General features: G+C 40.0%; 1 protein-coding gene across 1 annotated transcript; it reads left to right on the forward strand.

Moving 5' to 3' along the window:
• The first annotated feature begins 436 nt into the window (after positions 1-436).
• ankrd49 (ankyrin repeat domain 49) lies at positions 437-13015 on the forward strand. The gene is made up of 3 exons (XM_068321772.1): positions 437-563; positions 5551-5787; positions 12209-13015. Exons 2-3 carry the CDS (start codon positions 5578-5580, stop codon positions 12683-12685), a joined length of 687 nt encoding a protein of 228 aa, XP_068177873.1. The 5' UTR covers positions 437-563; positions 5551-5577; the 3' UTR covers positions 12686-13015.
• Positions 13016-22583: the final 9568 nt, after the last annotated feature.

The following is a 22583-nucleotide window of genomic DNA, read 5'->3' on the forward strand; positions in this document are numbered from 1 at the left end:
AAGGCTTTCTGCCAGGTTGTATTTTATGACAGCTAATAATAACTTGAAGATATGACAAGATAGTTATTTCAGTTGTTACCTAAAACAAAAGAGGCTCACTTCAAAACAAATTGTGACATTTATCCATTTAAAATGTGTAAAGGATCAGAAATTTTTCATCATTACACTTGAACATTTTATTCAAAGGATATTGAAATAAAACTTTTCTATTCCGCTATAATTAAGTTTAGTTTCTATTACTGTGTAATATATACATGATGTGGGGCTGAAGGGTTGAAAAGCACACCTGGCTGCGGTGGTACTCATAAAATATGATGAGGTCGTGTGTTTTGGAGGATTTGGAGTTGTTTCGTCGGATTATGTCCAGTAGGTGGCAGTAATGAAACTGAACACCAGCAATCGTAATAAATAGAAGAAGACGAAGAAAAGGATGACCTGATGTAGAAGAAGAAATCTGACATGATATGAAGCAGCGGAAGCGTTAATGTCTGAAAAGCCAACTTTGAATATAACTACATAAACGATTTGTCTTCCTGTTTGTTGTCAACCTGCTATCTGGGAAGGTGAGAACGACGTTTATTTTAAGTATTTTTCATCACATATAAAACCCCGAGTAACTAAGAGTTTTTGTCTAGCTATGACAAATGTTGCTGTAACAACGTCAATTTCTTATCTTATTATACATTTTTAAATGTTGTAGCATTGTTCCAGTGTGTTCATTTGTGACGTAATGCCGTAAAGTACAGTAGATGCCTGATATTTTTTTTAAATGATGTTGCTTGGTGCCTCGAATGAGATCATGTTCACAACTAACTTCAGCAGCAGGTAAGGGGAAATACCCTGCAAACTTAGAACGGGTCAGTAAAAGTAGGAAATCAGGTGCTACAAGCTAACATACCAAATAATGAAATTATGCTGTGTCATGCAAGACATGATTAATTGATAACACGTTTACACATGCAGAGATACAAAGTAACAAATAACAACAAAAGCAGCAAATAGCTCTTGAGGCAGGCAGGGGCAGAAACCTTTTGGTCCAAGACACCAGTCTCAAAAAACACGATATTGCCAAAAATATTAGCTCACCTGCCTTGACTCGCATGTGAACATATAGGTGATATCCTATTCCTAATCCATAGGGTTCAATATGATGTCGGTCCACCCTTTGCATCTATAGCAGCTTCAACTCTTCTGGGAAGCCTGTCCACAAGGTTTAGGAGTGTGTTTATGGGAATTTTTGACCAATCCTCCAGAAGTGCATTTGTGAGGTCACACACTGATGTTGGATGAGAAGGCCTGGCTCTCAGTGTCCGCACTAATTCATCCCAAAGGTGTTCTATTGGTTTGAAGTCAGGACTCTGTGAAGGCCACTCAAGTTCATCCATGCCAGACTCGTCATCCATGTCTTTATGGACCCTGCTTTGTGCACTGGTGCATGGTCATGTTGGAAGGGGAAGGGGCTCATCGCGCTGATACCAAACACAGAGGGTGTCTGGGGGCCCTCCCCCAGATAATTTTGTAGAAAATGGGGTTGTTTTCCTGCATTCTGGTGCATTCTGAGGGCAAAATCTTTTACCTACAAAAATACACTAAAGTCAACAGTTCAAGCTTAACAATCTTTATTTCTATCCTATTTTATGCAGGTATAAATGTGAGATTCAACGATTGAATTCAGATAATGTTGTCCTGTTAAACAGGACACAAACATCACAAATCCATTAAATCTCTTATTTCCCATTTCTTTTCTTTACTGGTATTATTTCAATGTATTTTACTTTATCTCCAACGCTCTTTTCATCAACGTAAACAAATACATCAATAAAATCATCACTGTATCACTGGAATTATTTACCACTGCATGTTTGACCCGTATTCTTTTTTATAGTACACCAGTTACGTATCATCACTTCAAAACACACAATAAAGTACTGTAATAGACCTTCAATCATTGTCTTATTCATGTTAAGGATATCCACCTTTAAATTAGTGCACTTTGCAATGCTCCTTTAAGTAATTATACTCTTCTTACTTTCTTAGTTTTTCCAATAACGCCTTTGAATTACTGTATTTACTGTAAATCTTTAATTATTAATACTGAGAGCTGAATTTATTCATAACCATGTCCAAATAAAATAATATAGCGGGTCACACATCTTATAAAAGTCACCAAAATACAATACGAAATAAAATACAAAACGGGAGATCTTTGGGAGTGTAAACTAGGGTCAGTGTCCTTGAAAAAGCATTGTATATGGACATCGCCATTTTGTATTGATTCACTCAGCCAAACCACTGTGTTTTGCACTGAATTCACTTATAAACAAAAACAATCTCTTGCAAACACTTTAAAGTTAAGCTCCACCATCAGAATGTGTACTTAATGTTATCATAATCCCATTTGTATCATTTAGTGAGTTTGTGCACTAACACTAACCTGCTAAACAGGAGAAAGAAGAACACAGAACGTTGTTGTTATCAGACTGGTTGCTCTCTTTAGAATGAGGGGTGAGCTTCCTGTCTGCAGGTAACTTCTTCTTACCCAGGTGGAAGATAAGTGAAAACACTCCTATACTGCCCCCTACTGTCCCAGGTAAACTCTTTTTAATTACAGACACATTGACAAGTGACAGCTCCCAAAATGAATTCAAAACACAAAATAAAATAAATAAAACACAAAAATGTGACTACATTCTAGGTGGGTCACATGAAGATATAGTCCTACAAAATATTACTCAATGTTTACTTGTAAGTTCCACTTAGACTAGAAGACATTTTAACTTAGACCACCACTAACACCATTGGTATGCCATAGTTTAGTTTAGTTTAGTTTTTTTAAATTTGATAACATGATTTTTCATTTCAATTTAAAAAGGTATGAAAAGTAGCAAGCGAGGTGAATACACATTTACATGCATCGCTAGTTATTCCTGCCGGTCATAGGGATCAAATGTCTAAGACTACAAAAAATAATTGATAATATCTTTCACTTACCTTCTGATCGGTCTGTTACCACTCCTACCCCCTCTCAGTATTCACCATTTGTTGTTGAATTAGAATTTTAACACAAACTCTACTATATAACACTGGATTCTTAATTTCTTTCGATCGATCGTCTTCGCCTTGTCGTACACCAATTCGCGGGTTTAGCTTGTAAAAATAGAATATTTTTGTTTTTTATCGGACGAGAGGAGGTCATGAACCTAGTGCATATTTAATGATCGAGCGTGTTCGGGTCACTTCGGCTATTTTCGTTAGCATGCTTCGGCTATTTCCGTCGGCTGCTATTTCCGTCGGACGCTATTTCCGTTGGCATGCGCCGACGGAAATAGTGGCGCTAGCGAGAGAAAATGTTTGTTATCGCTCGGGGATTTTCACGAGTCCAAAAAAGTTTTAAGTTTTAGCCTTTTTTCCTAAAAATAACGCCACTATGGCTACACAGGCTAAAAACCTTGTAGCCAATCTGGAATTTACTTTGCTATGGCGACGTGGCGAATGGCTAGCGCAAGCCCAGTCTGTGTATGCTGCAGCATTCGGAGTTCCGTTCAGTGGAACTCGGGCCAAGCCCAGCTCCTGAAAAACAACCCAACACCATAACCCCCTCCACCAAACTTTTCACTTGGCACAATGCAGTCCAACAAGTATCATTCTCTTTGCAATCACCAAAGTCAGACTCATCCATCAGATTGCCAGATGATAAGCATGATTCATCACTCCAGAGAAGGCGTGCCCATTGCTCTAGAGTCCAGTGGCGGTGTGCTTTACATAACTGCATCTGACGCTTTGCATCGCACTTGGTGATGTATGGCTTGGATGCAGCTGCTCAGCCATGGAAGCCCATTCCATGAAGCTCTCTGCACACTGTTCTTGAACTAATCTGAAGGCCACATGAAGTTTAGAAGTCTGTAGCAATGGACTCTGCAAAAAGCTGGGGACCTCTTCTCACTATGCAACTCATCATCCGCTGACTCTACATCAGTTTACGTGGCTTACCAGTTTATCGCTGAGTTGCTGTCATTCTCACACACTTCCACTTTCTTATAATACAGCTGACAGTTGACTGTGGAATATTTAGGAGTGAGGATGCTAGAATTCACTGAGCACCTGAAAGAGTGACCCATTCTTTCACATATATTTGTAAAAACAGTCTGCATGCCTAGGTTCTTGGTTTTATACACCTGTGGCCATAGAAGTGATTGGAACTGATTCTTATTATTTGGATAGGTTTGTGAATATTTTGGCAATATAGTGTATTAGGCTATTATCTGGGGGAGGGGGGTCTGAATCTCATTCAACCCAACTGCTTGGAAAAGTAGTAAATGTTAATGTAATGTCCCACAAAGTTTAATTTTCAACTTTCTCTCATGCCATTTTGGCATCTGGGATTTTATTTTTCTTTCAAAGATCAGCAAATTTGAATTCTATCAAGGCTCAGAGAAGGCTAACAGCTATGCAATGGATTCTTTGAGGAAAGAATAGTTCAACAAAATCACTTATAATTTAAAGAAATGTAAAATAAGAAGAGTGGGTGATTACCCAGACGACCTCTTCCTCTACCACTGGGACAGAGTTGGAATGACTTGGAACGACATCGTCACCATCAAGACCTGCAAAAGCCATAAGTAGTAGAAGAGAGACAGAGACTTCAAGCTTCAGGGTAGACAAGGTGTCTGCCTACCAAACAGCGACTGGGAGCTGATTTCCACAATGTGTGGGCCTGCTAGTTTGTGTTGGTCAGACAGAGGATTGTGAACTTAATTTGAGATTTGACAAAGAGCCAGTCTAAAGCAGTTAACATGAAATTTGATGGCTTTTTCTTGGTTCCTGTCGGTACTCGGGTTGCTGAATTCTGGATGAGCTGGAGTTTTTAGAGATTACTTACCGTACTACATCCTGAGTTGCAGTAGAGTAGTCAAGAGGTAGCAAATGCATAGACCTGCCTCTCAGCATCCCTTTGATTAAAAAAGTTTGTTTTTTGCAGTGTTGTAAAGGTGGGAGATGTCAAAAATGTGCTTTATATGTGATGTGAATGATACTTAGGGGTCAAAGGTGACTCCTGAGGTTTCTTGTGCTGATGAGGATGACCTCGTTTTATCTTAATTTCAGAGTAAAACATTGGAAACGTTCGAAATCCAGGCTTCAATGTCTTTAATACATACCTGATGTTTGGTTCCCTAGTTCTCTTCGTCTGGCTTTCATGTATAAAGCTGGGCATCATCTTCATAACAATTAAAATTAATTTTGTGTCTCCTGATGACGTTTCCAAGGAGAAGCATGCAAAAAGTGACAGGACTGTCCTAAAACTGAGCCCTTTCGAACTCCATCACAAACCTTAAATTGGAGGAAAACATCATTAGTATAAACAAACTGGAGTCTGTCAGATAATATAGATTTTAACTATTGCTAATGTAGTCTTTTTGACGTTAACCGCTTACTAGTGCTGGTTCATTGACATGATGCTTTCTGATTCCTGACTGAACATCTGGTAATTTGGGGCTTTACAAATAAAGACAGATCAAAATTTGTCTAAAATCTGTCTTTCTTTCTTTGCAGTCTGTTCTTTTACAAAAACAGTGACTGATGGAGCTTCCAGATGACTTCAATCAGCTTGAGCTTTTGAACACACATGGACACCTAATCCCCAGGGGGGCCAGCAGTCTGTGGTTTGGTGGAAAAAATGAGGAGGAGGAGGAGGAGGAAGAACGTAGTGAGGAGTGGTATTTGGAAGAAGAAGAGACTCTCAAAGACAAACCCAAGGAATTAATTCTATGGGCAGCCGAAAACAATCGCGTACGTTATGTTTTGCTCTAACTCCACCATTAGACATCCAACTGTACCTGTGTTACCCTTGTTGGGGTGAAACATATCCTAACCTGCTACAGCATCAATTGTTTCAGCTTGTTACTTTTAAATGGTCCAAAAAAGGTAATTTGTCTGTTCACATTGACTCACCCACTCATCTCCAGTAAGTATCCTTTGTATTTTGAAGCAGTACTGGAACACCACGGAGACTGAAGTAATTATAGTTTATAGTGTTTTTTTAAACTAACCACTGTAACATCAGCACTGAGCTCCATGCTGTTACCTGTTTTTTTCTTGTTTATGACATTAAATGTGAGAGACCAGAAAATGGAAGAACTCATCCACTTAATGGAAAAAGAGTCACTCACTTACCGTATTTGTCCCCAGCATGTTTGCATGTGTTGTAAGAGATGTAATATCGTGCTACTTTTTTACGACCCAGATGCTGAACATTGAGGCTGTTCAGCTATTTGTGGATATGGTTCAGGATGAGTGGACCTGGGCTCTCTTATGTAAAATGTGTGTGGAATTTTGCATAATTAGTTAAAGGTCCTATATTGTGTTTTTTTGAACTCATGTCATTCAGCTGCCAGATATCCAACTACACTGTATTGGAAATGTCTTGCCACATAGTGATCCGTGGTCCTCAATATTTTTGATTGAACATGCTTGAAATCATTTCCGTTCTGAAACACTCTGCGTTAGTTGGTGTGGCTCCGAGCTCCTTCTATCACCCTGCCCCCTCGCGTTCACATGCGTTTTGTTTACATGTGCCACATGAACACGCGCACTCTATCGATCACCAAAGTCTGGAACTTTTTTGACTTTTAGTAACTTCACTGCCTATGTATCTTGCTATTGTTGTCGTGTTTTGCACTCTTGTTTTTCATGATATAAGTGTTGATTTTTGGGCACTAAGCATGAAGCTGCTTTGTCAGTCTGCTGAACAAAGACCTGTGGCTCATTGTATAAACACAATGAAACCGGCCAGTGAAATAATTGAAGCTGTGTGTTCCAACAATCGTCATGGACAATGAGACATCGTGGCTAACAACACCGGGGAGTTAAGCTAACGCACACTAATGAAACATGGGATTTTACCGGTAAAACCAAGGTTTTCTCTTGTATTCGTAAAGTATACTCATAAGTACGGCAGTGTAGAGCTGCCAGACCAAGAAAATAAAAACCGGGACGTATCACGTTATTTCGTTTTCAAAGTGGTTTTATTTACTGTCTGCTGGCCATCAGTAAAACATGGCTCCTTTACATGATGTCATTGAATTATATTTCATGCTTGGCTTGAGACATGGTGAGATTTTACAGTTATTGGGCTCCGTGGATGAAATTTATATAAGACGACATTTGAAAAAGATGGGGCTATACCGGAGGAAAAACGAGTCGGACCCTCTTGAGGTAGCGTCGTTCCTCATTGATGAGCTGGAGGGACACGGCCTGCTGCATGGATATAAGCTCCATCATCTCAATATAACATTCATTCATTCATCTTCTACACCGCAGGTCGCGGGGTCAACATAACATCTTATCACGAAATAACGTGATACGTCCCGGTTTTTATTTTCTTGGTCTGGCAGCTCTACGCTTCCGTACATAAGCAACTATAAATAAGATTAAAAAAACATGCACTCTCTTCTGTGTGTGTGTGTGTGTGTGTGTGTGTGTGTGTGTGTGAGAGAGAGAGAGAAAAATTCACATGATTGATAAATTCCCATACCGTAGGCTGAATGACCATGCCTATATTTGGGTGGACAATCAAATATGACTCAGAATAGATCAATTTCTCTATCAATCACCCCGCAGATGACGTAAGGTCGGTCCTGTGGTCAATTTGATCGTTTCTGATTCTGTCCAGCCATGAATCCAAAGGATTCCAAATTTTTATTGATGCAGGAAGCACTCATTTTCCAGATTCTGGGAGTTGGTAGGGGTAGGGAGGACCACTATGTATATGTAGAGACCTGAAGAAATGTGTTTATGCACACTCAAAAACTGGCCTAGGCTAAAAACATCGGGCTTGTGGAAACTATTTTTATTGTGTGTTGTTCTTCAAGTTTTTAACAGTGATCGAAACCAACTCTGGCCCAGTCTAATTTGAACACATAACCCAAATAATTTATGGTATTAAATGGACAAATGAGTGAACCATATAAACGATTCACTGATTAGTCATTTATATTTATTTAGTACTAGAAGGAAACATGAGACATTTTAGAAAATGCAGAAAGGTTTTAGTCCGGATTGATGCAGTTTAAATTACAGGTATTTACCTTCTAGCAGGGCAAATTTCTGAGCAGTCTTATCTTGAATATTCATCCAGTGCATTGGTGGAAGAAAAGTTTTTTAATTGAGAAAGAATATACTGTATGTTTGGAAGTCAGACATCGTGTCAAGCAATGACTGTTTGCTGAAGTAGAGTGATTGCAGCTATCAGCAATCTTTCACCGTTTATCACAAGATTTTATTTTTCTTGATGTAATTTTTTTTTTCATGAAGTTTTGCTCTTCTGCTGACATTTAGTTGAGGTGCTCATAGCGTAAGCAGAAGATGTGCAGAGAAAATGGGCATAATTATTCACACAGTTGTGTATTTCGAAAAAATAATTCCATCAAACACTACCTTTACTGCTTCATTCCATGCATTTTATGATTGATACTGTCTACGTCTTAAATTTGATTTGATATGTTGAATCCATAGATTTACTATTACTGTATAAAATAGCAGTCTCTGCTAGAGGATGTCGGTCGTAAATACTAGAGACATCTTCAGTGTTGCCATATGCGTGCGTCCTTGCGTCTTTGACACACATTTTTTGACAGGGACGCACGATCACAGACAACGTGCGTCCCTGGGACGCAAGCTTTAAATACTGAAAATAAAAAAAATAGATGTTATCTTTTTCCTCGATATAATATTGGGAAAAAGTGCACCTCCATTCAACAAAAATATTCACAATTTATTCACTTCTCCATTTAAATTTTGAACCCAGAAATGGCCATTGTGTTTTGGAAATTCTCGTCACGAGACTCATCTACTTGATTCAGCCTTATTAAAATCGACCAGGAACAGCACAGTGTCGCAGTGGGTAGCGCTGTTGCTGCATAGCAAGGCGGTATGGGGTTTGCGTCCTGATCCATGCAGTTTGCATGTTCTCCCTGTGTCTTCGTGGGTTTTCTCTAGGTTGTCCGGCTTCCTCCTGCCTCCAAAAACATGCTCTTCAGGTAAATGGGCCGTTTCAAATTGATCGTAGGTATGAGTGTGTGTTTGTGTCTCTGTGTGGCTCCACTGTGCACTGGCATTGCGCCCAGAGTTTTCGCCGCCTCACGCCCCAAACCAGCTGGGATAGACTGATAAAGTGGTTGTGACAATGGATGAATGAATAAAATCGACATAACCGCAACTCGACGTCTGCTCATTTTACACGCTGCAGTTAGACAGCGGCGAGTTTGTCGCACATTATCACCAAGCTTCCGAGAAAGATACAAAAGTTGGAGAATACCCATTGTACTTGGTATGTAGCCACAAGAGGGCACAAGCCAGTGTCTTATTATGCCGGTCCCAAGCCCGGACAAATACAGAGGGTTGTGTCAGGAAGGCCATCCGGTGTAAAACTTTTGCCAAATCAAAATGCGAATCGTACATATGACTTCCATACCGGATCGGTCGAGGCCCGGGTTGACAACAACCACCATCGGCGCTGTTGACCTACAGGGTCCCGGTGGAAAATGTACTACTGTTGGTCAAAGAAGGAGAGGAGGAAAGTGTGTTCGTAGGAAGAGAGAGAAGAGGAACACCAAGAGTATAGGACTGACAGTAGGGACGTTGAATGTTGGAACTATGACAGGAAAAGGTAGAGAGTTGGTTGAAATGATGCAGAGGAGGAAGGTAGACATACTGTGTGTCCAGGAGACCAGGTGGAAAGGTAGCAAGGCTAGAAGTTTAGGAACAGGGTTCAAGTTGTTCTATCATTTTGTAGAAAGGAAGAGAAATGGAGTAGGAGTTATCTTGAAGGAGGAGTTTGTTAGAAATGTTCTGGAGGTAAAAGAGTGTCAGATAGAGTGATGAGTCTGAAATCGAAGGTGTGATGTTCAATGTTGTTTGTGGGTATGCTCCACAGGTAGGATGTAAGCTGGAGAAGAGGGAGAAATTCTGGTTGGACTTTGATGAAGTGATGCAGAGCATCCCTAGAAGTGAGAGAGTTGTCATTGATGCAGACTTCAATGGACATGTCGGTGCAAGAAACAGAGGTAATGAGGAGGTGATGGGCAGGTTTGGTATCCAGGAGAAGAATGCAGAAGGACAGATAGAGGTTGACTTTGCAAAAAGGATGGAAATGGCTATAGTGAATACTTTCTTCCAGAAGAGGTAGGAACATAGGGTGACCTATAAGAGTGTAGGTAGTAGCACACAGGTCAACTACATCTTGTGTAGACAGTGTGATCCATAGGATATCCGTGACTGCAAAGTAGTGGTAGGCGAGAGTGTAGCCAAACAGCATAGGATGGTGGTGTGTAGGATGACTCTGGTGGTGAGGAAGATGAAGAAGGCAAAGGCAGAGCAGACAATGAAATGTTGGAATCTGAAAAAGGAAGGGTGTTGCATGACAGGGAGAGCTTATGACAGGGTCCCCGGAGAGGAACTGTGGTATTGTATGAGTAAGTCTGGAGTGGCAGAGAAGTATGTTAGAGCAGTGCAGGACATGTATGAGGACGATAAGACAGTGGTGAGGTGTGCTGTAGGTGTGACAGAGGAGTTCAAGGTGGAGGTGGGACTGCATCAGGGATCAGCTCTGAGCCCCTTCTTGTTTGCTATGGTGATGGACAGGCTGACAGACAAGGTTAGACAGGAATCTCCATGGACTGTGATGTTTGCAGATGACATTTTGATCTGCAGTGAGAGCAGGGAACAGGTGGAGGAGAAGCTAGAGAGGTGGAGGTTTGTCCTGGAAAGGAGAGGAATGAAGGTTAGCCGCAGTAAGACAGAACAGTATTTTCCACACTATAAGGCGCACTGGATTATAGGGCGCACCCTCAATAATTTGTTTTATAATTTATTTCATATGTAAGGCGCACAGGATTATAAGGCACACACAATAAAAAATAAATAAAATGTATTTGATAAACTGCAGCGGCTGTAGTTGCGCAATCTTTCCACTAGATAGAGCCACGCTGCTCAGGCAGTAATGATTGCATTCATGACTTCCTGACTACCTTTGAATGGCCCCTATTGTTATGTCAATAAGCCATTCTAAGCATCATCAAGGAAACCTGATCACTTGATCAATTTGCCATCTTAGAAAGAAGTCAACACACATATTAAAAAACCTGACATTAAAAACTGGTTAAATTCATTACGAGTGCAGTCAGTGCGAACAGAGCAGATTATTTCCTGATCTGAAGTTCGAAGCAGATATTTAAGCTTCGACGTTCGTCTTCGGTAGTCCAGTCGGAGGTGAGGTGCAGCTATTTGCTGCTGTATGTCCTAAACAATTTTTTAACTAGTTTTTAATGTCAAGCTGCTAATTTACTGGCAAATATGACGCTGTTTTACTCCTAGAATTGACTTTAACGTCGGTGTGTCACTGCTGTGAATCTCACAGCGCATCGCTGCAGACAGAATACACAAGCCTGAATGCGCCCCTCTGCCGCCCGCCCAGAGCTATCAACTACATTTGTAAATCAATGCAGCACGCCCGTTGGCACCTTTGTCTAGCAGTGACTCTGCTGTTGGAATTTTAGAAAAGACTGGAAGTTCAGCTTTGAGGGTCTTTCATTCACTTTTATGCCAGTTCCTCCGTGTGTTTCCACAGAATAATAGAATGGACCGTCACTAGATTCCAGATGACAGCACGATGGCATTTTTAAGACCAATTAAGTTTAAAGTGGGTTATATCCGACGCCAGATAGTTAGGTAATACTGAGATCAGTCAGTCAGTCAAACTTTATTAATAGAATTGTTGAAAGTTCCTTATGTTTTGCTACGTAATCACTGGTGCTCCTACAGTCCGCTCTACCGTCTGAAAGCAGCTCAGTCAGAGCCGGGACTTTGGTGACGCCCCTTGACTACCGTTGTTAGGGGGCGTAGGCCTGAGTGCCTTGTGAGGAGGCTCCTCTGGTGGCGGAGTGCAGCATGACTGGCGGCCAGACTGCCGGCTTTTTTCCAGCGATCATGTTTTTAACCAATATTAGTATGAATATGAATCCATAAATAGGACGCACGGGATTATAAGGTGCACTACGGGTTTATGAGAAAATTTTAGGCTTTTAGGTGTGCTTTATACTGCAGAAAATACGGTAGTTGTATTATTCCATGGCAGTTCCTTCTCCAGTCAAACATGTCACAAGATGATTAAAATGTAGATTCCTGATCTTCAGCTTGTGTTTTTTTCTTTCAGCTTTCAACCCTGCACAGACTGCTAACTGCTGATCCTATGCTGGTACACTGTTGTGATGAAGACGGTTACACTTCACTGCACCGTGCCACCTATGGCGGCCATGTAGATTCGGTTTCTGCTTTAATGTCCGCCGGATCAAAGGTTAACCCTCGCACCATCGACAGCTGGACGCCGCTTCACAGCGCCTGCCGCTGGAGCCGCGTCACTGTGGCAAGTCTCCTCCTGCAACATGGAGCCGAACTGAACGCCCAGACAAATGGTGGCCTCACGCCGCTACACTTGGCTGCTTCTCATGCCAGCTCCTTCCAATCAGACTCCGCTGACACGTTAGAGCTCCTTCTCTTTCAGCGACACCTGAAACATGGGCTATGTAGCAGCACCGGGGAAACAGCTGGTGAAGTGGCTCGACGCAGTGGTCCACATTATTTCCTCTTTGAGATGGTAGAAGACTGTGTCAACGTCACACTCACGTCATGATTGAAAACAAGCGCACATAGCCTCTCGCCTCCATGTTTTACTCACTTCTCTTTGCAAGGAGAATGGAGGTACGCTCTATAAGTTTATTTTGTACGTTACCCACAGAGAACACTGGAGCTTGCTTTGTATCAGTTGCCACTCAATAATTCAACCATTTTGTTGCATGAATGTGATCATGTGACTGTGGGTTGATAGATGTGTTTCCTTATCCTCTTGTCTGAAATTGATATTCATATTTTTGATCTGATGGCAATGTATGATCTCCATTCTCAGCATCAAAATATATCAATAAATGATCTCACGTGATTCTTCCTGCAGGTATCCTGTGCACCAACAACCTTCTGAAGCAATGAAATTCTATACCTCTTTTTACCAGAAATTATGTGCTGATGCTGTGATTGTACCAAACATTAGAGATACCAGCATAATGTGGATGGTAAATAGTAGAATATCAGCACAAACATTCATTGATTTATTGTGTAACAAAAAGGGGCTCAGAGCTGATCCCTGATGCAGTCCCACCTCCACCTTGAACTCCTCTGTCACACCTACAGCACACCCCACCACTGTCTTACAGTCCTCATACATGTCCTGCACCACTCTAACATTCTTCTCTGCTACTCCAGACTTCCTCATACAATACCACAGTTCCTCTCTGGGCACGCTGTCATAAGCTTTCTCCAGATCTACAAAAACACAATACAGCTCCGTTTGGCTTTCTCTGTACTTCTGTATCAACATCCTCAAAGCAAATACTGCATCTGCTGTACCCTTTTTTTTGGCATGAAACCATACTGCTGCTCACAAATGCTCACTTCTGCTCTTAGTCTAGCTTCCACTACTCTTTCCCATAACTTCATTGTGTGGCTCATCAGCTTTATTCCTCTGTAGTTGCTGCTCCTCATCTAAAATCAAGCCACATCAGCTTTAATTCATTATTTAAATTTTCCAGCATGCCAAAAGGATCTGTCTTATGTTAATTATCTTCTGTGTGTCTCTGAGCTCTAAAAAAGCCACAATAGAGATAGATTGAAGTGAAGCCCCTGGTCAAAAGTGACCATCTAAATCATACATAATATGACAATATAAAACTTGCATTCTGTATTTAGCCTGCACCTGGGGAGCAGTGGTACCTGGGGAGCAAGTTGAGGTTAAGTACCTTTCTTGAGGTTGCATCAGCATGAAGACTGGAGCTCAAACCATCACCTTTCAATAGATTGATGACACTTTTACCACAAGTCACAGGTTTTTGAACATTCTTAATTCAGCAATGAGGAAAAACTAAATAGTGGGGTCATGAAATGTTGGTTTGGCCCGCCAACAGCACACACATACGCACAAAATACCTACCGGCAAAACTTGTATGGAATAATCTTACTGGGGTGTGGAAAAATGTCTTGGCAAAGATAAATATAATTTCCTTTGTTGTGATTCTGGCAACATTTGACAGTAAATTTTGTTATTTCTCTGCTAATGGCGCTGGTGCAGCTGACAAGTGAATGGAGTTTAGCCAAGTTAAGTTTCAGGTGACCTGCAGACATCCTGAAGGGGTTATGTCTTTGAACAAATTTCAACTTCAGTTCATGAATCCTGCTACTAAGTTTGTAATATATTCCACCTGTCAATGTCATTTCCATAAGTTTTATAATGTTGCAGGTGTAGAATCAAAAACATAAATATTCTGGTTGATTCAGTAGCTCCAGGCAATGAAGAGAGGGGCAGCTTCACAAAATAATCAATTCCAGCAAATCAAGGACTGAGCCTGAAGGTACAAACTATCTTCAGCTTCACTTTTACTTATTGTACTCATGTAGTACCCAGCATAATCCACTGCTTTACCAACACTGATAAGTGTGGAAGTAATCTTGAGTTAATGAAGTAATGAGTACTGAATTACAACTCTGCATTATGTTACACAATATGCAAAAGGAGACAAAAGATAGAAATAAATGAAGGATTCAGTTTTCACTAACCAATCTGTACAACGCTTGAAGATAATTGACATCATATTGATGATGTAATGAGCACCTCTTATGTGCATAAAAACAGCACCCAAAGTGTATCCAACACTAGAAAGCAGTCAGATTTGGAAAATAATCCCTACTAGTTTTTTAACTCTGATATGCTCAGGATTCTGATTTTATTCTCAGCTTTCTAACATTTTCTGAATTCCAAATGTATCGTCAGAATTCTGTGTAGGTTCTCAGTTATCCAGGTCAAGGTTATCCAAAGCTGTTTAAATCAATCCACTTCAAGGCAGTTTCTTGAAGACGTTTCGCCTCTCATCCAAGAGGCTTCTTCAGTTCTGGTGAAACGTCTCATAGAAACTTTCTTTAAGTCCAGTGGATTGATTTAAACAGGTTTGGATATATCAGAATTGTAACTTGAATGTCAAAATATAAAAATCAACAGTACTCATTTGGTATAGATCAGTGGTTCTTAACCTTGTTGGAGGTACTGAACCCTGCTGGTTTCATATGCTCACTCACCGAACCCTTTAGTAAAAAAATATACAGTATATACTGTATATTTTTTTAAATTTAAGATATAAGTACAGTATATGTTTTACTGGTGTATTTAATGAATCGTGCATTAATGTCACCTTTTTCAAAGAACAAAACCAAGACAGTGCATGAACTCACATGAAATGACATATCTGCAAATCAGTGTGACTTCTGCTGTTGCTATTGAGAGACCAGTTCAGATACGCGTGGCTTCACCTTGGCGAGTGCTATTCTTCTGTCATTTTCACAGAAAAGTCTGTTTCTTTTGTTTTCTATGCAGCTTAAGGAAGTGTTCCTTTATTTTTGCCATTGCGAGACTAGAGTTGCTCAACTTGACATTGCCAATTATGCATAACGCTGACTCCCATCACGTTCCGTTATACAGTACATGTAAATTCACGTTAATAATAATGGATTAGATTTATATAGCGCTTTTCTGGACACTCGAAGACGCTTTATATTGGATCCATTATTCATTCACTCTTCATTCATACTTGGTGATGGTAAGCTACCTATGTAGCCACAGGTGCCCTGGAGCAGACTGACGGAGGTGTGGCTGCCAATCTGCACCTACGGCCCCTCCGACCACCAGCGGAACAATCACATTCACACACCAGTGAGTGCCCCACTGGAGGCAAGGAGGGCAAAGTGTCTTGCCCAAGGACACAACGACAAATGACTCGGCGGGAGCGGGAATGGAACCGCCGATCTTAAATCATTGGACGACCCGCTCTACCCAGGGCTTTGAACCAGTTCATGGAATGAAAACGAAACCGAAAACTTTATATTTTTTAATGTTCCGGAACAGAAAATAATTGGAAAGCGGTTAATACCGGGGGGTTTTTCGTTCTTGAAAAGAATATTTGACCTCATGTTTCACTTCCTGTCATTCACTGGACGCGGGATGAGAGCAGAGAGAAGTAGAGGCTATCAGCAGCAGTTAAGAAAAGGGAGGTCTCCCAGTCACAATTTAATCATAACAGGTAAACAGTGCAGTGTGTCAATCTGAAAATGTATGATTTAGACATTAACTCATTGGCTGCAGTCATTTTCAGAGCAGTGTGTTCCTGTATTGCCAGCGCTTTGTAGCAATACTGAGCTATGGGAGAAGCACAATGAAGATCTGTTGTTCAGCAATAAATGACATTGGGGAAGTTATTCTTGTCTTATTTCATGTAGTGTCTAAGTAGGAGGCATAAGCCTCAACTACAGTGATAAAACTCATAAAGCAGTGGTGTAGTGCAGTGGTATTGTTTACTGTTGGGTAGGGATATATCTATAATTACAGTCTATAGTATATTAACTAATTGCCTTAGTTGCCAATTTAAAAGTCCTTAAGTTACCGTATTTTGCGCACCATTCGGCTCATTGTACAAAGAGGCGCAGTCTAAATGACGGAGTTTGTTTCTGTACTTCAACCAGACACACGGTGCACCTTATTGCTCGGTGCATGGTTGCTAAGGGAAGCAAAGAGGTGACTGGTTGAACTGTGTTGTACTACGTATTTAAATTTAAAAAAATACACCGAAATTATTTTTTGAATATGTTTTTATTTCTTTTTTTTTGATAAGTCTGCTAAATCATTCAAAGTCCTCATCTTCGGTCTGCATTGAATATCTCTGTAGTTTCACTATCGCTGACCGTCACGTTTCCGGGTGTCTGTCTGGTAATGATGCCGGCTTTAGCGAAACATCGGACAAAAGTCGAAGCAGACACGTTAGTCCAGGATCCACAATCCACCACATATTGTGAGGGTGTAACTCGTACGGCACTGCCTCCAGTCCTGGTAAACGTGTGTTCAGGTCTCTCATCCATCGCTTCACGACGCACGCAGTTTAACTTTAAAGGCTCTGTTTACACCGATGTCCAGCGGTTGGAGTTCTTTCGTTAATCCTCCAGGATGATGACAAGCTCCGAATTCAGCTGCTTGACGTGTTTTTGACAGAAGCGGTGGTGTGGGCATGCATGGAGTCACAGATCAAGACAGATAGCGAAGCGTGAAAAAAGCCCCCCGGTCTCTTTACGTGAACCGGAACAACCGGAACTGATAGCCTGATAGACATTACATTTTGCGTCGTAAGCGTTTCTCTTCGCTGACGTCATTGTCGGGGGTCTTTAGCCAAACAAATGTGGTCAACAGCATACCTGCGGTACAGTACCGGCATATCCCCTATACCGGTACCTACCGAAGGTGTGCCGGACGTAGCCTCGCGTCATGTTCTCTAATTGGTCCATCGCTGCCGGCGTACGTAGTGACGTAATACGTCCTATGTCGTGGACAATGGTCGATCTGGCGGAGCGCTGACTAAAGTCACACAAAAACATTTTTACCGATTTTGGAACTCAGTGTACACATAAGACGCTTAATGTTAAAAGGCGCAGCGTTGATTTTTGAGAAATTTTATGGTCTTATGGTGCGCAAAATACGGCACCCATATATTTATATTTACAAGGAATGTTATTAACCGGTTCAGGAACTTTATTTTTTTGTTCTAACCGGTTCAGGAACGTCAGTTTATGGGTGGAACGCATAATTCCGTTTCTGTTTGGAACGAACCGATTGGCAAAAAATTCTGGTTCAAAGTCCTGGCTTTACCACTGAGCCACGGTCGCCCGTTGTCCGACCACTTTCTTTTTTTGCTGAACATAGTTACTATTAATATTAAAATATTAAGAAAGCAATCAGATGAAGTACGATCATGACAAGCATAAGTCGACTACTGAGTGCGCAAAATCCCCTGTAGCACAGGTATCGATGTAACGTGATAGATAGATAGATAGATAGATAGATAGATAGATAGATAGATAGATAGATCCAGAATATTCTGTAACATCACCTCGGAGGACTTTTTCATCGTCTCCAGAGCTCTCATCATGCTTAGATAAGTATTTGTTGAAATTGTCTGTTTGTCAATATCATCGATGATGTTATCGGACTCATACTCAACCTAGTGATGATATTACTGTACTGCTACTCAACTTTGATTTGAATTGACAAAATGAATATCTTGTGTTTAATACACCACACATTTACTTTGTTTCTTTGTTTGTTTCACAGTAGACTTTAGTCTACTGTGAACTTGGTTCAACTCAGCATTACAAGTCAAATCTGTGTGATTCCAGACAGACACTGATGAATTAGGCATGGCTCTATCCAACACAGTCAGAGGTGATCTCAAGGGCTTTCGTGTCTTATTAGCAATGTAATTATGAATCAGTCTCCTGATTTTTCTAATTGTACAAAAACATTTAGTGTGAGGGTAAGGGCTACTGAAAAGAGCAGCTGCTTTTTGCTTTGCTTTCACAGTGTTAAAAAATCTGATCGGAGGAATTTGTAAATGTTCATGTCAATGACTGGAAGAAGGCTTTCAATATATTACATGGAGCATATGGTTCCAACACGTGGATCTTAGTAGAAGTGAACTTTAATCTGTCTGTGGCACGCAGTGCAACTCAGAGAAGGCTTAACAAACGGATATATTGATTTTAGTTTATTTAATATAATAGTCTGACTGTACATCCAGTAACTTGAGTCTTCATTCCTGATTTTTTTTCTAGAAATGAGTACCAGTGTACAGTTCATTTATGTATTTTCAGTATTGTTGAAAACACCCGTTTTAAACAGACAGATGGACAATGGTAATGTAATGGACACTAGTTTTCAAGCTTCTTTTTTCACCATCAGATGTTGCCCTGCTGTTTCCAATAAGATTTACGGTGCAGTTCTGTCATTTGTACTTTAATAGAAAGTGTTTTGTCACATGTCAATGAAATACACATGCTTGCTGAATAATGTCTTTGTTTCTTCAGAGAAACTGAGGTGTATATTTAGGGAATGAATTTTTCTTTTCTTTTTTTTGTTTTGTTTTTTATATCTTGGATGGAGTCAGGCTGATTGATGATTTGAACATTAAAAAACATATTTCGGATGTAATCCAATAATGTAATTCCAGAATTTCAATACAATTTTTCCAAGGAAAGAGAAAACAGGATTGATAAACATAGTGCTGTGCTTATCTTGCTCTTCCAGTGATATACAGGAGAATCAAATGCTACGATGATGGTGGCGTTTCCACAGGATGAAGGAACAAGTTGGTTGATTTGTAATTTTCAAAATTAAAGTATGCTAAGCAATCAGCGTGCAGGAATAATTACTGTGTAATTCAGCCTTGTGTCAGCTGTAATCGCTGTCTGCTGGTTAAGGAACAGATAGAAACCAGAAAATTTCAAGAAATCATTGATTCATGGGACTATAAGTTAGACTACTATGTGAAATGAACAAAAATGTCATCTGCAGCAAAGCAGGAATGCACATGAAAATTACACAATCAAAACAAAATACAATTTGTCCAAGCATTTTAATGATTTTTCAGAAGCTTAGCAATTATGTAAGTGTAAAAGTGAGACCCCTTCAATGTCTGAGGCCTCCCCAGTGATAACAGCTGCAATTAGTACCAGCTAACACAAAACGATTTCTGTTCCACAGTCCAAACAATCCCTTGCTTGGAAAACTGATCAATATGTCAAACATGAAACACTTGTTATAACAAACTCTCTCCCGCTCTAATCTGAGCTCTAATTAAACTCCAATGTCAAACAGAGATAAGAAAATTTACAATAAACCAATTATATTTACAGTGCTGGTAACATATTTGAATGAAATGATTATCAAATCTTTTGAAAAACTGGTTAATCACAAACAGTGCTTAACCTCAAGAGAAAAGAGGAGCAACCTTTTGGCTGCACTGTTGGCTCATCTGGCTGTAGCTATTAAGCTGAATATAAGTCAGTAGCAATGTAATTTGGAGTCTTGCCTTTGGAGTCCGAATAAGTATTTTTCCACTGGGAAAATGAATGAGGCAAACACTTCATATGCCAAATCCCTGCAAAAATTCATTATTTCTGATTGCCGTTCTTCTTCTTCTCCTTTCGGCTTTTCCCTTCAGGGGTTGCCACAGCAAATTAGTTGCCTCCATCTAACCCTGTCTTCTGCATCCTCTTCTCTCACACCAACTACCTTCATGTCCTCTTTCACTACATCTATAAACCTCCTCTTTGGTCTTCCTCTCGACCTCCTGCCATTAAAAGTTGCATTTAGACCTTTTCTGGTGTCCTCAGAGCAAATTGAATCATCCACCTGCTCTTCTTTTAATAACCAACTTTCACTCAGATGTCAGTCTATTTAATTACTTTAATATATGTATTTGGGGTAAGTGTTTTACTTAGCGCCCACTGCGAGGGAATGGAATGGAATTCCACAGACACATGTTTGCCATTTTTTTAAACCTACTGCCGTGATTGAAAGTAAAATGTGCACAGAACGTGTGGGTCAATGAAAGAAGACACAAGACATATGTGTTCATGAATCTGAGTGGCATTTTGGTTGTCAGTTCAATGCAGATTTTCATTCCATGCAGTCATAAGGAGATGGTTATTTTGTCACATTCTGAATAAAGCCCAAATTAATTCTCTCCTTTTGAACGGTGTTGTCTTGCTGCCATAGAAAATGTGCTAAGACCTGAAAGTCTGCACCAAACCGTTTTCACACTTGAAATGTCTGACACTGACGCATACATAATTCTCTGGATTTAATTTTTCTAAAGTTTTTTAAATTTCATTTCATTTAACAGGTGAAAGTTGTATGTTAAAAGCATATATCTGATAAGTCCAAGTGTCTTCATTGATTTCTAACATTCATTGAACCTTTACTTTCATCCTTTTCGCTGAATTACTGTCTTAACCTCTAGTAAAAAAGAATTCAGAAGGCTCAATTCATTCTTCTTTACTGTTGGCCACAAATTCAGCAAAAACTCTGATTCTTGAAACATATCAATTGTCTTTGTTCTCATTGATACCAAATGCAATATTTATTTTGTTTGGAGTCAGTAGATGCTGATCCCTGAATTTTGGGCAATTTAAAGCTTCATAATGACAACAGATAAGTCTTGAGAGAAATTCAAAGAGCTATAACATTCTCAGATCCACACTCAGAGTGTCATTGCACTAGTACACTGAGTGCACTCAGTGCACATTCATAAATTCAATAGCTCAATTGCCAGATAGGGCACCAGTGTCTTCACATACTGTAGATGTGTACAAGGTAGTGTGTTGCTCAAAGACACTGAAACAAGCTGCAAAGAAGACCTTTAATCATTAAAATCCAACTCTCAGTTATTTCAACATTATTGATCACCTTTTCTTCCATCTGTCCTCATTTTTGTGTTTTTTGGAATTTAGTTGGGAACGCTGTTCTGAGGTCTCAGGAAATAGTTTCATTTTGATAAGTTGTTTCATTTTGTGTCCTAACTACCATTCTTTGGTGGAAAATGAATGACAGTATTTTCAGTGACTTGCAACAGTTTTCTGACTGCTTGTTTAACAGTAAAAATTTAAACTTGCTTTTTGTTGATCCTAAAAAATTCTTCTATCATATTTTTGACTGAACATTTCAAAGGTTGAATGTATTTTTACATCGCGCTTCAAAGGGGTGATGTATTGTGATTATCAGTGTATGTGCGTTCATCCGTCTGTCCGTTAGTTAGTCCACCAAATATCTTTGCACCTGTTGCAGATAGAAAGATTGAACAAAAAGCACATTACTCGGGCAGCAAAGGAGATGAAAATGAGGTGTTGACTTTGAGCTTGAGAAAACTAGGTCAAGGTCAAATTTCAAATTTTGTACTCTCAGGAGCGGAATTAGGTAGAAAGATGAGGGAGAAGGCCAGCGTGAGTTCATACATCAAAGCGAGTGCTTTGATCTATGAAAAGCACTAGCTTTGATCTGTGATCAATGGAAGGAGGTCAGGGTAAAATTTTCAGGGGTGTCGCGGCATGTTGCAGTCCGTGACTGCATTGGTTCTTGTTTTTTTATGAAAGTAAAGAGTGAACAACAAATAATCAGTAATGCTTGTCAAACAGAATTTGTTGCTACCTTCAAAGCGGTGACTTTGAATGGATGCTCACCTGTTAACTGTGGCAGAGAGTCTTAATGAACATGCTTGGTGTGACTCAACATTCTGTGAATTGCAGCCATTTACTTGTTATCCACCTGATTGGTGTGATGCTCATGCATCAGGGAACAAGAGCAGATAAAGAATTCTCAGATTTGTAAACGCGGACAAAGCTTCTGGAAAAGTATCTGTCATGTTTGATTAAGCACACTTTTTGTTTATTTCTTTAACTAATATTTAACCAGGCAAGTCAGATTAGAACCAATTATCATTTACAATGACAATCTGTGTATATTCTATATTGAAAGACCTTTGATCATTTTAGAATCCCTGATTAACCTACTGTAAGTTGTATGTTTTTTTCTTCAAAGTATGCATCTCCAGAAAAAGGCACCCTCGTTATGTGATTCCAGGATGCTTAGGAGATCATGTGTTAATGCTGTG

The sequence above is a fragment of the Antennarius striatus genome, chromosome 8 (assembly GCF_040054535.1).
Source record: "Antennarius striatus isolate MH-2024 chromosome 8, ASM4005453v1, whole genome shotgun sequence".
Lineage (NCBI taxonomy): Eukaryota > Metazoa > Chordata > Actinopteri > Lophiiformes > Antennariidae > Antennarius > Antennarius striatus.

What these genes read in the sequence shown, in the direction of transcription:
- ankrd49 (XM_068321772.1), top strand. Translation starts at nt 5,578, where the DNA reads ATGGAGCTTCCAGATGACTTCAATCAGCTTGAGCTTTTGAACACACAT. An exon ending in GGGCAGCCGAAAACAATCGC is followed by an intron (nt 5,788 to 12,208) that starts GTACGTTATGTT and finishes TTTTTCTTTCAG; the next exon opens with CTTTCAACCCTGCACAGACT.